General features: G+C 41.6%; 1 protein-coding gene across 1 annotated transcript in view; it reads left to right on the top strand.

Moving 5' to 3' along the window:
* Positions 1-239: 239 nt before the first annotated feature.
* The window catches only part of LOC124284452, a 75,446-nt gene continuing 60,785 nt past the window's right edge, over positions 240-14,900 (top strand). Inside the window, exon 1 of the mRNA XM_046720536.1 lies at positions 240-1,516. Within this exon, the coding sequence (XP_046576492.1) occupies positions 1,035-1,516 (482 nt within the window). The 5' untranslated portion in view covers positions 240-1,034. The remainder of the gene's footprint in view (positions 1,517-14,900) is intronic.

The raw sequence follows: 14,900 nt of genomic DNA, 5'->3' as shown, positions 1-14,900 counted from the left end.
GCCAACCGTTACGTATTTCTTACCATACACGTGTTAATGCCTAGTCGCTCATTTGGTAGGACTGTTAAACATAGTATTTTTAACTGGAAGAAAATCCACTGAAAGCCGATATAAGCCCTGCCTGCGCAGATACATTTTCTGGAATACACTCATTACCTCCCCTCGTTACACCGATCAATGCAGCATCGTTGTCTTGGAACGAGTGTTATTCAAGTTAATTATTGGTTCAAGGGAGATAATTCAAAATGGACTACTATCAAAATACTGGCGACAGGGCCAAGGAAGAACCCACATTGTCCACCCACAGGCCCTACTCTACCCTTACCACCATTCCTGCCCCGGCGAGTATCGGAAATAACTGCGTAAGTGTTAACACCGTTATTACATGCGCTCTGCCATTCAGACAATGGTAGCCGGCGCGTTGTAAACAACAAAAGCGACATTTGTCGACTTGCCCGTTTCGGGACTGCGAGCACAGTAATGGGCGACACGAGCAGCGCCCATCGGACAGAGGAAGTGTTCCCGTGGCTGTTTCTTAATACTGTTGTATGTAACATCATGATTCCACGATGGCAATAGACTGCACAAAGACTGGGGGACAACCTCCCTGTCGTCTGACAGTTGTGTGTTGCCATGGATACCCGTAGTCGCGGCGGTGACAATGGAACGTGCACGCTGTACTAGTCATTTCATTTTGGATCGCAGTGTTTATCTTACGCGGATAGGGGGCGGGTTATCGATTGTGCTGGTGTGAGTTTATCGTACAGACCCGGTAGATACACACATGGCGATTGACTTTACCATGGGGTTAGTGAATTTCTTCGTGTTGATGTGATTAGAAGGATTCACGAAATCACCTTGTCAAACATATCAGAGTCACTCGATAACGGAAGTAATTTCATGCGGAAAACTTCGACGGATTTCAACGACTGCAGTGAATTATTAATCTTCATACCCACCTATAGACTGACGAGCCTACATTCTAGTTTCAAGATTAAAAGTGATGTGATGTGAACTAGCTTTGTGTTTTAAACATGCGGTTAAGGATTAGGCGAGCGTTCTATACGCTTTCCGTCGTGAACCTGTTGGTATTTTTGTTTTATTTATATGGCCTCGCATCAACAGTGCCGAAAGACACAGTTGAACAACTTGGACTTTTTAAGACACGAAAGGACGAAACGGTTAAACCAGCAACAACCACAACTGTTAGACCCGTTTCGGATTCACTGCAATTTGGAAACCGATCTAGTCAAACTTGTCAACACGTCAAAAGACCCATCGCCGTGCCCGATCTTCAGCAATTTCAAAAAGTTGGCCACAGTGATGCTTTTTATGTTTTCTCTGCATTTTTTGACGATGTGGTTGAAGCATCCCCCATCGTTCGACTGCTGGGCCTCTCCACAAGGGGAGGGGGTGGCCCCCTATACTGCCAGCTATGGTTCGATGATGCCACGGGACCAGATTTTCTTGAAGTTCAAGTTCAGGTGCAAAGGATACCAGAGGACCACGGTCGGAAGTAAGTACACTGTTATTAAATCACACATTCTTATTAACATGGGTGAGTGAGGGAGTGAGTGAAAGTTGCTTTAAGCCGCATCAGCAATTTTGCAACTATTCGCTGCGAACTTCTAAACATAAACATAATTAAAATGCATGTCGATTAAGACCTCACAAATTTCGTCAAATATGTGAGTATCTGTCTTAGTGGATAAGCTATAATAGTTGCCAGTTATGAGGGAGGTAGTGATGACTATTGACCTTCCAAAAGTAGGAGGCGGTGGGGTAGCCTAGTGGTTAAAGCGTTCGCTCGTCACGCCGAAGACCCGGGTTCGATTCCCCACATGGTACAATGTGTGAATCCCATTTCTGGTGTCCCCCGCTGTGATATTGCTGGAATATTGCTAAAAGCGGCGTAAAACTAAAGTCACTCACTCCTAAAGTGGCTTGGAGATGTTATGTTAGATCCATTAGATATGGCATCGAAATACCTCACAGACCACAGTGACTGTGATGTCATCGGTTACAATGACGTCACCATCAAATTACATCACTAATCCATGCCCCTGAAAGTTGATCAGCAGTACTTTTTATGCCTAGCCATTGCTTGGTGTTTCTAAACTGAACACATTAGAAGGGTGGTGATGGATGCCACCCACCCCGTGTCTTTTGATGTGAAATATATCAACACACGACCAAAAACAGTTATACATTGTGTATTTTTTTTAATATTGATCCAGTAAAGAGAATTGTAATGGATCTGTCTGCGAAATAGTTTCCAATTATTTTCTAGCCAGTCGCCCTAGTTATACCTGAAAGGTACTAGCCCACAAAATAATTTACTAGCCCGAAATTTGACTGTAGAAACTAAGCAAAAGATTACTGAAAAGGGAAAATACCATCAAAAACAAACGACAAAACACATGTCTGAAATATTTGTTCATGCTCAAATAAGTCATCATGAAGCTTCTAATATAATGAACACTTTTATCAGACCATCATTTAAAAGTGTATCATAACTTAACGAGTCGAAGAAAGTGATATATTTACAAAATGACCCCCTGAAAATTCACTAGCCAGCCGGGCCAGTGACTGTGGCGATTTACTGGCCCGACTGGATTTTTACTTGCCACGGGCAGGCGACCCAGTGGCTATTTCGCACGCTGATTAGGAGTGCGTAATTATTCACAACATGTTTTGGGCAGACTGAAGTTTAAATGTGTATAAACACGAACACACTATCCCACAGGTTTATGAATTCTTTAAAACATTCATAGCTGGATAGGTCATACATACTTTGTCGTACAATATGCATATTTGTATGAGACGCCGGAGGGAAGATAAAAAAAAAGATTTTACGTCGGTTAATGTTGTTTTTTATGCTATCTGGACTGACATTTCAGCCTCTAGCGTTATCATGAAATGTGATAATCTGTATGAGGTTGAAAATACCATCTGATCTATAGCTCGACATTTTTGTAGTGAAAAGCATTCATGACCAACTCGATTTATTCCGGAACAAGCCGAATAACGACCTTTCTGCAGGTTACAGAAAGGGTGCGAGTGGTGACAAATGTCAAAATATGATATTGACAGACTTCGCCCATAACTAGGTTTACAATTTATCGCTTAAATATACTTTCCAAGTTTTCCGTTTGCTATGTGGTATAATCTTGATGTCACCTATTTCTAAATTTTAGTCTGACAGCATACATATTGATTCATTACACCTTTACTGTTGATGTTAAACATCTATATAGTAAAATCCTTTGTTTATTGTTCCACAAGTAGAAGTAAGTTGTAGTATATCACCACGCGTAGATACTGCAGTTTGCATGCTTTATGTGGGAGGAATGGTAAATCCCTTTAGCCCTTATGATACGGCCCGTCAATGGATATGCCGCAATGACGTGACATTGACGCAATGGATCTCGAACTCGATCTGCAATGGTGAATCATTACACAGCCAGCTCGGTTACATCTTGAGTTTGTTTATATGTGTATTGTGTAACACTGCACTCAGCAATACTGCTACATTGTCGGAACCGGGCAACCAGTGACTGACATCATGAGCATAGATCTACGCAACTATGAGTGAGTGAGTTTGGTTTTACGCCTCACTCAGCAATATTCCAGCTATATGGCGGCGGTCTGAACCGGGCAATCAGTGACTGACATCATGAGCATAGATCTACGCTACTATGAGTGAGTGAGTTTGGTTTTACGCCTCACTCAGCAATATTCCAGCTATATGGCGGCGGTCTGAACCGGGCAATCAGTGACTGACATCATGAGCATAGATCTACGCTACTATGAGTGAGTGAGTTTGGTTTTACGCCTCACTCAGCAATATTCCAGCTATATGGCGGCGGTCTGAACCGGGCAATCAGTGACTGACATCATGAGCATAGATCTACGCAACTATGAGTGAGTGAGTTTAGTTTTACGCCTCACTGAGCAATATTCTAACTACATGTGTATATGGCGGCGGTCTGTAAATAATCGAGTCTGGACCAGACAATCCAGTGATCAACAGCATGATCATGGACCTACGCAACTGGGATAGGAGGACATGTGTCAACCAAGTCAGCGAGCCTGACCACCAGATTCCGTTAGTCGCCCAACAATTATGAGTTCCTGGAGATTTATTCTAACCCGGATCTTCAGGGGCAGTTACATTTTGCACGAGGCAGTCTCGACGTCATTTCACTCCGCTCCTACGCCTCATTTCATGCGACGTTGCGAACACTTCTGTGCTAGAATCCCGAAGGGTTTTATGGTTTGTTCTGTGTGATATATCAATCAAGGAAAGATTTGTCATACATACGATTTTCTGCCAATTTACCATATTGTCAGCACTTCTTTTTTAAACCATAAGCTGTTCATTATGAAACTATGTATCAGCTGTTCTCTATCAAAATATCAGCTGTTCTCTATCAAAATATATGCTGTTCTTTACCAAACTGCCAGCTGTTTTTTATCAGTATATCAGCTGTTACAGTTCTGTATCAAAATATAAGCTGTTCTTCACCAAACAATTTGCTGTTCAAAACCAAAACCAAAATGTTACCAACTGTTCTTTATCACCCAAAACTGTGTTCCACAGGAGATATTGCTTGTGTGAGATCAAACGATATCTCCTAGGATAGGACAGTAGATTTTGTACAATGCCCTAACAATGCTATGACGTCATGAACTTGATGACGTCACAATGCTGCATCGCTGCACCTCAAGTCTAATGGCAGTACTGTGTTCAGAGTTGTACATTTTTCATTGAAAACTAAACACGAGTGATTTTGGATGATAAATAGAATCTCACCCTCGTGTCTTCTGATAACAAATATATCAACACTCGTTGATTAAAGTAAAAATATTCTCGGCAAGCCTAGGATATTTGTAACTTTATCAACTCGTGATGATATATTTGATATCAAAAGACATTCGGGTAAGGTTCTCTATTTATCAACATTAAAAACAGCTTTACCAAACCATGTCCTGTTCCGCTGTTCTTTTCCAAAGTATCTTTGTTAGTCATTCGTTTCAAGCCGTAACAAGAACACGTAAATGTTTATGTTCACGCTTATACAATACACATTGTGTTCACGCTTCAATGAACCTTTTATGTACTACATTACTTAACTAGTTCGATTTTTTGTGCTTGCGTTGTTGTTTAACACCGCACTGACATTTTCCAGCAGTAGAAGAATTTACTTCAATGTTTTTGCGCTTGTGGAGAAACGTTAAAATTCCGATGTGCAAAGTGTACACAACAAATTGTGGAAACCGGTTTTACGCTTATAATTCCATAATTCCACATACATGCACGCGCGCGCACGCACACAGGGTGCTAGAGACCAAATCGAACCCGGAATCCCCACTTGAGTCACTAGGTTTGAATGTGGACAAATCGGATTTTACACTTGTTGTCCCCCGCCGTGATATCGCTGGAAATATTGCTAAGAGCGGCGTAAAACTAAACCTCACTCACGGACCCGCCGTGATATCGCTGGAAATATTGCTAAGAGCCTAAAACACTCACGGAGTTTACAACAGCACCGCTCTACCATAAGTATCAGTATGCAGGTGTTAGCAGAATTAAACCACTGGTCGATAACTTGAGCATTTCCACACAGTGTCGGAATCCACCCTGAATCATAAATTTAGTGGAAAAGATCCATAAGTGAGAGATGGCTTCCCGGTGGACACAGCTGGCAAGATCTCGCAATTCGCTCTGCAGAGTTTCATCCCTTGGGCATACAAGGAACCCTTAGTGTGTTCGAATCCGATTATGTTGCTGGGTGTGTCAGCACCAAACCTATCAATGTGGCTTCACCAAATTCCAAGCGGCAAATGTCTGACATGGAGGCCAGCGTCCCGATCCACAATCCGTTCGTAATGTTACGACCTGTCGCAACTAGACCCGTGAGGACCCGGATTAGAATTGGTCTTCAGCAACCCATGCTTGTTGTAAGAGGGATCGGGTGGCAAGGCTCGCTGACTCGCTTGACACACGTCATCGTATCCCAATTGCGTTGATCGATACTCATGCTGTTGATCACTGGATTGCCTTGTTCAAACTCGATTATTTATAGACCGCCGCAATATAGCTGGAACATTGCTGAAGGCGGCGTCAAAACTCACTCGCTCACTCAACCTGCAATGTTTGAAGTGTACGCAATGTAGCATTGCTAGACGGATTAAATGGCTGTTCGTTTTACCTCAAGGGAGAACATGTAGCTACAAGGAAACCTAAATTACTTGTCGGAGTTCTTCGTTCTAACATATATTTGTTCTGTAGACTAATCAATCAACCAACCAACCAACCAACCTGTCGTAACTCAACTTTATGGTTTATCATAGACTCACTAATGTCGTTGGCTACGAACGCTTTGAGGACGATTACCCTGGAGTACTTCAGGCTCTCCCTCCACATGGAGGGGCGGTGGGGTAGCCTAGTGGTTAAAGCGTTCGCTCGTCACGCCAAGATCCGGGTTCGATTCTCAATATGGGTACAATGTGTGAAGCCCATTTCTGGTGTCCCCAACCGTGATATTGCAGGAATATTGCTAAAAGCGGCGTAAAACCATACTCACTCACTCACTCTCCCTCCACATGGAGCTCAAACACTGTGTTGTAACTGGAATGCTGTTTAGAGCAGCGATGAAACCCATCTCATACACACCATGAACTGTGAGCTTCCACCGTACATCCGAATCTCCTATGTGTAATGTCCGTCATGTTCTATGTCATAGTTCAGATGAACGCTTATTAGAGTGTGAAATTTCTTCTAGTTATTTGGTAGATGAGTCGTTTCATGTTTTAACTGATCTTCGCAAACGAGACATACATATCGATTTCAATGTTTGAAAACGTTAACTCCAGACGCTTTAATGTGTTTGGTTTTCGTGGACAGACGGGGATGTTTGCAATATCATTGTCTGTGATTATCATAATTGTCAATGCGATCTTCGGATTCATGTTGTTTATGTTATTTTTCTCTTTCTTTTTTCAAAATTCGGAAGAGAACTAATTGTGAGCGAGCATGCCTTCTATGGCATCTGTTTCGGTGTATGCCAGGGGCGGTGGTGTAGGCTGGTGGTTAAAGCGTTTGCTCGTCTCTCCAAAGTGAGTGAGTTTAGTTTTATGCCGCACTGAGCAGTATTCCAGCTATATGGTGGCGGTCTGTAAATAATCGAGTTTGGACCAGACAATCCAGTGATCAACATCATGAGCATCGACCTACGCAATTGGGCTACGATGATCTGTGTCAACCAATTCAGCGAGCCTGACCACCCGATCCCGTTAGTCGCCTCTTACGACAAGCATGGGTTACTGAAGATCAATTCTAAATGCACCCGAAATCCTTTCGAATATTTTTATCAAATGTTCATTGGTGGACTACCCTCAACCAGGAGCTGGTTGTCAAATACTTAGCCTTCCCTATACTCAACAAGGAGATTTACTTGAAGACAAGTCCAGATACAACATGACCGCTTTCACTGGCTGGAAATGGTAAATTTTAAAGTAACGGAATTTGTGGTTGACAACGAATCCTGTCTTTTGTCAACCTGTAATACCCGTGACTGTCCGGTTTAGAATGAACCTTCAGTAACCCATGCTTGTCGTAAGAGGCGACTAACGGGATCGGGTGGTCATGCTCGCTGACTTGGTTGACACAGGTCATCGGTTCCAACTTGCGCAGATCAAGGCTCATGATGTTGATCACTGGATTGTCTGGTCCAGACTTGATTATTTACAGACCGCCGTCATATAGCTGGAATATTGCTGAGTGCGGCGTAAAACTCACTCACTCGCTCACTCAACCTGCAATGTTTGAAGTGTACGCAATGTAGCATTGCTAGACGGATTAAATGGCTGTTCGTTTTACCTCAAGGGAGAGCATGTAGCTACAAGGAAACCTAAATTACTTGTCGGAATTCTTCGTTCTAACATATACAGTACAACCAGAAATTATTGAGAATTTAAAGATTGTAAATTTGTAATTTTTTTCACTCATTACTCACGTATTAAATGTGAATATTAGCAGAACATAACTCCAGATTCAAAGACGGGTTAACAGTTAGTATTTTGTCAAGTCAGCATGGGCAGCAATGCAGGCTTCAATGCGGCGGGGCATACTACTGATCAAAGAAGTTAGAAAGTCGTGGTCCATGCTGTCCCAATATCGGACCACCTCTTCTTTTATTTCAGCAATATTTGTCAGATTTTTCTTATTGACACTTTCCTTCATAAGTCCCCAAACATTTTCTAGTGGATTTAGGTCAGGGCTATAGCTTGGCCAATCAAATAATGTCATATTTTGGGTCCGAAACCAGGCCTATGAATGCTTTGAACGATGTTTTGGGTCGTTGTCCTGCTGGAAAATCAAAACATTTCCATAGAACACGTGGAAGTAAATGTCCCTCGAGAATATCTGTGTACCGCTCACTGTTCATATTCCCTTCATATACACAGAGGGGCGTTGCCCCTAACACAGATATGCCACCCCACACGTTAAATTTCGGACTGTACTTTGGGCGCTGATACAAAGGTTTTTCAGTTTGTTTGGTCCAGAATTTCAGTGTATTAGGAAACAGCCACACAGAACTTTCAACTGAGAAAATCACATTGTTCCAGTTAAAATTTCTATGCTGTAAGCACCAGTTCAACCTTCGCTCCTTTCGTTCAAGTTGCATGATCGGTGATGGAATTCCTCGACTTTACTGCCAACCCATTGCATGCAGCTCAGTTCTAATTGTCTCCTTACAGACAGCCACAGTTCCTCTATCAATCATATCCAGCCTTAACTTTTCTAAACTCCTTCGTTTGTTTTTAGAAACAAGAATACCAAGCCGCCTCCTGTCACCGACAGTCAATTTTCGTAGCCTACCTGCGCCTCCCTGGTGCTCAATGCCATATCCATTTGCAATATTTTTCAAAACACGATAAACAGTGGACAAAGGGATGCCCGTTCTACTTGAAATCACTTTAGCTGATCTGATGTCCTTGTTATAATACTCTAAAATCAACTTCCTCTTCTCTAAATCATCCATACTGAGGATCACTGAAAATGTCGTCTGCTAGCAAGCAAACAAATGGGGGATAACTCTTCACAAACTAATGAAAAAAGGATTAACGGAGTTGTCTCTCTTGAATGAACCCAAGCACTTGATAGCTGGTCAAGGTTGTTTATACTAGAAATCCAATTAAACATATTCCTAAAATTCTCAATAATTTCCGGTCATACTATATTTTTTCTGTAGACTAATGATCCCCTTCTTCAAGAACATCAGCTTGTACCAAACACTTGTTTGGGGAGGTGGTGTATAGTGTGTGTGTCCTCGCCGTAATATGGTGGAATATTTCTAAAACAGTACTCACTCACAGAAGATTTCTGTTCTTTAAAATACGTTTTGACATTACCTAAACATATAACGTTTGTCAAAACATGCAGGTGTTGCAGTGAACTGCAAATTCGTATTGTCATTCATGTGAGCGAATAAGAAAATATTCACGAAGGTATTAAATTTTTTAATTTATACAGGGCAGAAACAGGAGTAGCTACTGCACCATTACGTCAGGCTGCAAGTTGGCTGAATGGTATAAGATATTCAAGGACGATGTACATGGTTGCTCAAGCTGAGAAAAATCCGTCCAGTAACTTTCCACGCTATATAATTATATACGTAGAGGAACAGAGGAAAATTCATTATTTTCTAGTTTTCATCACCAGCTTTGAACAACGCTGTGGCGATGAAAACTGGAAAATAATAAAGGAACGCTTGAATCTCCCCGTGTTCCTTCATTTAACAATCTCTACGTATAAATAGCTAGGCCTTTGAATAGAACACATGTTGACATGCACTTGCTTTATTAATAAGCGCTATAAGCTGCCTCCTTATCTAGTGTTCATGCAAGCGAAAGAATGTACGTATAATGTACAGGAAGTTAATGGGGTTATTCAGCGCTATCAGCAATTTAGAAATTCAGAGAAATATGTTATCGTGAACGTTATGCGTAGTTGGCACAATGGCGACTACATCTAGATGAAGGGCAGTTGTTTGAGTGAGTGTGGATTTACTGAGGTCCGCTCAAACCTGGACAGGTGAAAGAGTGAGTGAGTGTATAAGCGTAATGGTTCAAGCGTTTGCTCATCACGCCGAAGGCCCGGGTTCGATTCTCAACATGGGTAGTACACTATATATGAAGTCATTTGTGGTGTCCCCCGCCGTGATATTGTGAAACTGCTAAAGTGGCGTAAAACCCTACTCACTCACTCACTCAAGTATAAAGACACGCAAGATATCAGTTTATGATGCTGCATTAGCTCTATATTGGAAGACATTAGTGAGAGTGTTGTGTTTCCGTGTGTGCATGTGCTTTTACAGGCTAATCTACTATAGCGATCTGCTATAATAGTACTCTATATAGTGCTATCAATTGCCTTGTTTTGGTGTTTCTTTTTAAATTCCATCAACCCGTGAAGTTCCGGGTTAGAATATTGATCTTCACTAACCCATGCTTGTCGTAAGAGGCGACTAACGGGATCGGGTGGTCGGACTCGCCGACTTGGTTGACACATGTCATCGGTTCCCAGATGCGCAGATGGATGCTCATGCTGTTGATCACTGGATTGTCTGGTCCAGACTCGATTATTTACAGACTGCCGTCATATAGCTGGAATATTGCTGACTGAGTCACTCACTCTAAATTCCATCCGCCAATGTACACAGTTTACTTATCCCAAAACCATGTAGTCTGTGTTTCATTCGCGGTCGCTCGCCACACCGAAGACCGGGGGTAGCCTAGTGGTTAAAGCGTTCGCTCGTCACACCGAAGACCCGGGTTCGATTCCCCACATGGGTGCATTGTGTGAAGCCCATTTCTGGTGTCCCCCGCGGTGATATTGCTGGACTATCGCTAAAAGCGGCGTAAAACCATACTCACTCATTCCCCTTTCATCCAAGCGCCAGGGCAGGGTAACGACAAGTACCATCTTTAAACATCTTTGTATATGTTAGTGTCACATTGGAACCGTAAATATTACAGCGACCAGAGCAGTGCAGTGACGAAAGGACCGTCGTGTCGGAACATGTATACATAATTATGAGTGTATAGTTTGCGTTACTGTAAGTCGTTGGCAAGGCAACCATAAAGCTATTTTGATCGCCTCCCCCCGGACCCTGTAAAACATATGTAGCTGAGAATGAAATATCAGACTGTATATCCGTCACTGCCCGTCGAAAAGTCCCAAATTATTTATAGATCGAAATGAAATACATCCATAACAATACCTGTCTACCCGCCATATAATGGGTCGTGTTGACCGGGAAGGAAATACCTTCTTGAGATATCGTGTGCCTGTTTTCACGTACCATGCGCCCTTACGCCTTGACACGGCAACCAGGGCATTCCGACGTTCAAGCTCTTCCTGGCTAAGTCGGGTTTTATTATTTCGCTCAATCTAGCCGTTAAAATGTTCCTGATGACCAATGGACGTAGTGTCGGCTTACAAACGACACTAATTATGATGTCTAGACCTATACACTCGAAATTGACTTCTCTTGTTTCCCTTTAATATTTCACGACATTTCGGTACCGCCGTTTTCTTCGTTTTGTTTGTACGTTTGTTAAACAGATTTTATCTTTGGCAAAAAGTCCAAACATTTTTGTGTTATGATGGTATGCGTGTGAAGGTTACCAGATACAGAATAACTATTGCCTTAGTGTTTACTTGCGTTTTGGACCCGTGAAGATACGGGTTAGAATTGGTCTTCCGCACCATGCTTGTCGTTAGAGGCGGCTTAAGGGATACGGTGGTCAGACTCGCCGACTGATTGACACATGTCATCGTATCCCAGTTGCGTAGATCGATGCTCATGCTGTTCATCACTGAATTGTCTGGTCCAGACTCGATTATTTACAGACCACCGCCATATAGCTGGAATATTGGTGAGTGCGTGGTAAAACAACAAACCTATACCTGCTTGGGTTTTGTTTTGTTTTTTGGATGTTTTGTCACGAGTTTATTGACGAATAGAGCTGTGACGATATATCGTAGTATTGGTAATCGTGATACTTTTTCTGACAATAAATATATCGATACTTTTTTTCGTAGCGTGATATGTATCGTTGACTTAAAAATTGTGAATTTTCACTAGAAATTGACGGTTATGTCAAAATTTACACTGTTACCTGTTATCAAAATCTCTTTTTTAAAGAAAATTACTAAAGATAGCATATCGTGATACGCATCGTATCGAATCGTATCGTTCTAAGATATCGCGATACGTATCGTATCGTGAAATTTCTGTATCGTCACACCTCTATTGACGAAGCAATTCGTTTTATAAGTGGAAATAGCTTGAGAGGTTTTAAATATTTTTCGATTGTTATTGTGATTCTGTATCGTCGTTGCCAGGGGTAACAGATAACCCAGTCTTCCATATCTAATCCTAGACTCATGTCAGTCGTTTTGTGGCTTGTGTTATAAAAAACGTTCATCGTGTGAAGAGATGTTGTGTGAGGCAAACATACTGTACTTCAATTCATTGCCATTTAGATTCCCGTATTGTAATATACACATTACAATTGCGATATATTAGGAGCTATTGTTTTATGTTGGGTGACACTGATTGCACGTGCAGATCCTATATTTTGTACATACTACCTAAAAATATATGTTATTGTTCTGATGAGAGCAATCTCAAAATTAGGTTGCATAGTCAGGGTTTCTGTTTTCTTTTGTATACAATTGATAGCATGAATTACGGAGAAAAACAGAAGTTGTGATTGAAGTCTGTTTAGATTTTAACTTAAACAATAAGATAAAAGTTCCTATATATTTTTACCCATTATACCGGTTCTCCGATTTGTTTGTTTGTTTGCTTGTCAGCAATATCCCAGCTATATGGTGGCGGTCTGTAAATAATCGAGTCTGGACCGGACAATTTAGAGATCAACAGCATTAGCATCAATCTACGCAGTTGGATACGGTAACATGTGTCAACCCAGTCAGCGAGCCTGACCACCCGGTGCCGTTGTAAAACTCACTCACTCCTGACTATCATACAGGGGCGCGGATACAGCTTTTTGAGAAAGGGAGAGGAGCATTTAATAAACTCTTAGGACAAAAGGGGAATGCGCACCCCTGCACGCACGCACGCACGAACGCACGCACGCACACTGGATCCACCTATGTCATACCCACAAAACGATCATTCGCTACGTCTGTCATAAGCTTACGCATTGAAATTACTATCGGGGCATCCTGACACAAGTACCGTGTCCTCGATGTAGAGAATTATTTAGTAAGCACCCTTGAACTGTGTACTTGTGAGATTGTGCACCTGTAGTCTGTCTGTTCAATGCTTTCTTATCTTGTTAGCAAATCACATCTGTCTAACCGGTTGTGTCAAGGCGTGTCTCATTTCCATAGTAACTGATGGGTGTGACAAACAGGTCAATGTGTCAAGTGCTTGATGTACTTTATTGGTTTCTGTCTCGTTCTTAGGGGTGAAGGTCAATTGCCGTACGATATAGTGAGTGAGTGAGTTTAGTTTTACGCCGCACTCAGCAATATTCCAGCTATATGACGGCGGTCTGTAAATAATCAAGGCTGGGCCAGACAACCCAGTGATCAACACCATGAGCATCGTTCAACGCAATTGGGATACAATGACATGTGTCAACCAAGTCAGCGAGCCTGGCCACCCGATCTCGTTAGTCGCCTCTTACGACAAGCATGGGTTACTGAAGATCATTTCTAACCTGGATCTTCACGGGTCTGGTAAAGAGGTATAAGTAACTTCAGAATGTTAACGTTTCTGAATGCAGTTTGTACCTGGGTTACATCGTCAGGTAATCTGTCACTACCAAAAAGACATGTATGTAAATAGACTAACAAGGACTGGCTATCGATATAGATCATATAGATCGATAATCGTTAAAAAACCGATCAATTATCGATGAATATCGGAGATGTAACTGGTGAGTGGTGACGTGTTTTTGAATGGATTTACAAAACAGCGTCCTGAACATAATATAAAAAAGCAGTCGATGAATACAGTCCTACATTTGTATATTGTGACAAAATTAAAACTTTTTTTCTGTCACCTAAGTTAATGTGCGATATTATCGATAACACAATTTTCATATCGATAATTATTAATATTATTTTCTATTGACGATATATCCGATTATCGATCATTTTAGCCTGCCCTTAGACTAGCATATCCCTCATATATACATGACCCGTGAAGAAGGTTACAATTTGTTTTCAGCAACACATGCTTGTAGCAAGAGAGTAAGGCTGCAGTGGATCCATTATGAGGCGAATGTGATACCTATCACGAATATTGGTTGACGAATACGATTATTAACTAATGAATATTGTTCAAAACCAGTCAAAGTTTCTCATGTGTGGACATAATGATAGTGTTAATGAACAGTGACTAGATTGTTGTCAAATCGAATTTTAATAGTGTTGACTGTTATACTGCCTGTTTTTCTATATATTCCATTTTGCACATCGTTTCGATAAATTCAGGTAAAAACTCTCCTGTTTAACAAATAATCATGAATATTCGATTCTAGTGATCACGAATAACGACTTGAATTCAATAAAGGATACGGTTCAATTCACCGTATACGTGGGTCTTTATTTAACTGATGCAAGTGACGTTAAATTCTACCTTTCTCCATTACGAAGATCTATTCTCATAATGGTAATCACCAGGCTCGAATACCTAGAAATCGCCATCTTGCAGGTGGTATATAGCCAATTGCGGCGTTACACAACAAACAATCACAAACAACCACAAACAAACAGATAAATATTGACACACCCTGGTTAGCGTACGTTCCCAGCAGGTGATGCTGGACGTAACAGGCGATCAGATGTT

Source organism: Haliotis rubra, unplaced genomic scaffold (genome assembly GCF_003918875.1).
Source record: "Haliotis rubra isolate DU_JTF1 unplaced genomic scaffold, ASM391887v1 Scf11, whole genome shotgun sequence".
Taxonomy (NCBI): Eukaryota; Metazoa; Mollusca; class Gastropoda; order Lepetellida; family Haliotidae; genus Haliotis; species Haliotis rubra.
The sequence above is the reverse complement of the archived record's forward strand: the minus strand, read 5'-3'. Positions and strand labels throughout refer to the sequence as shown.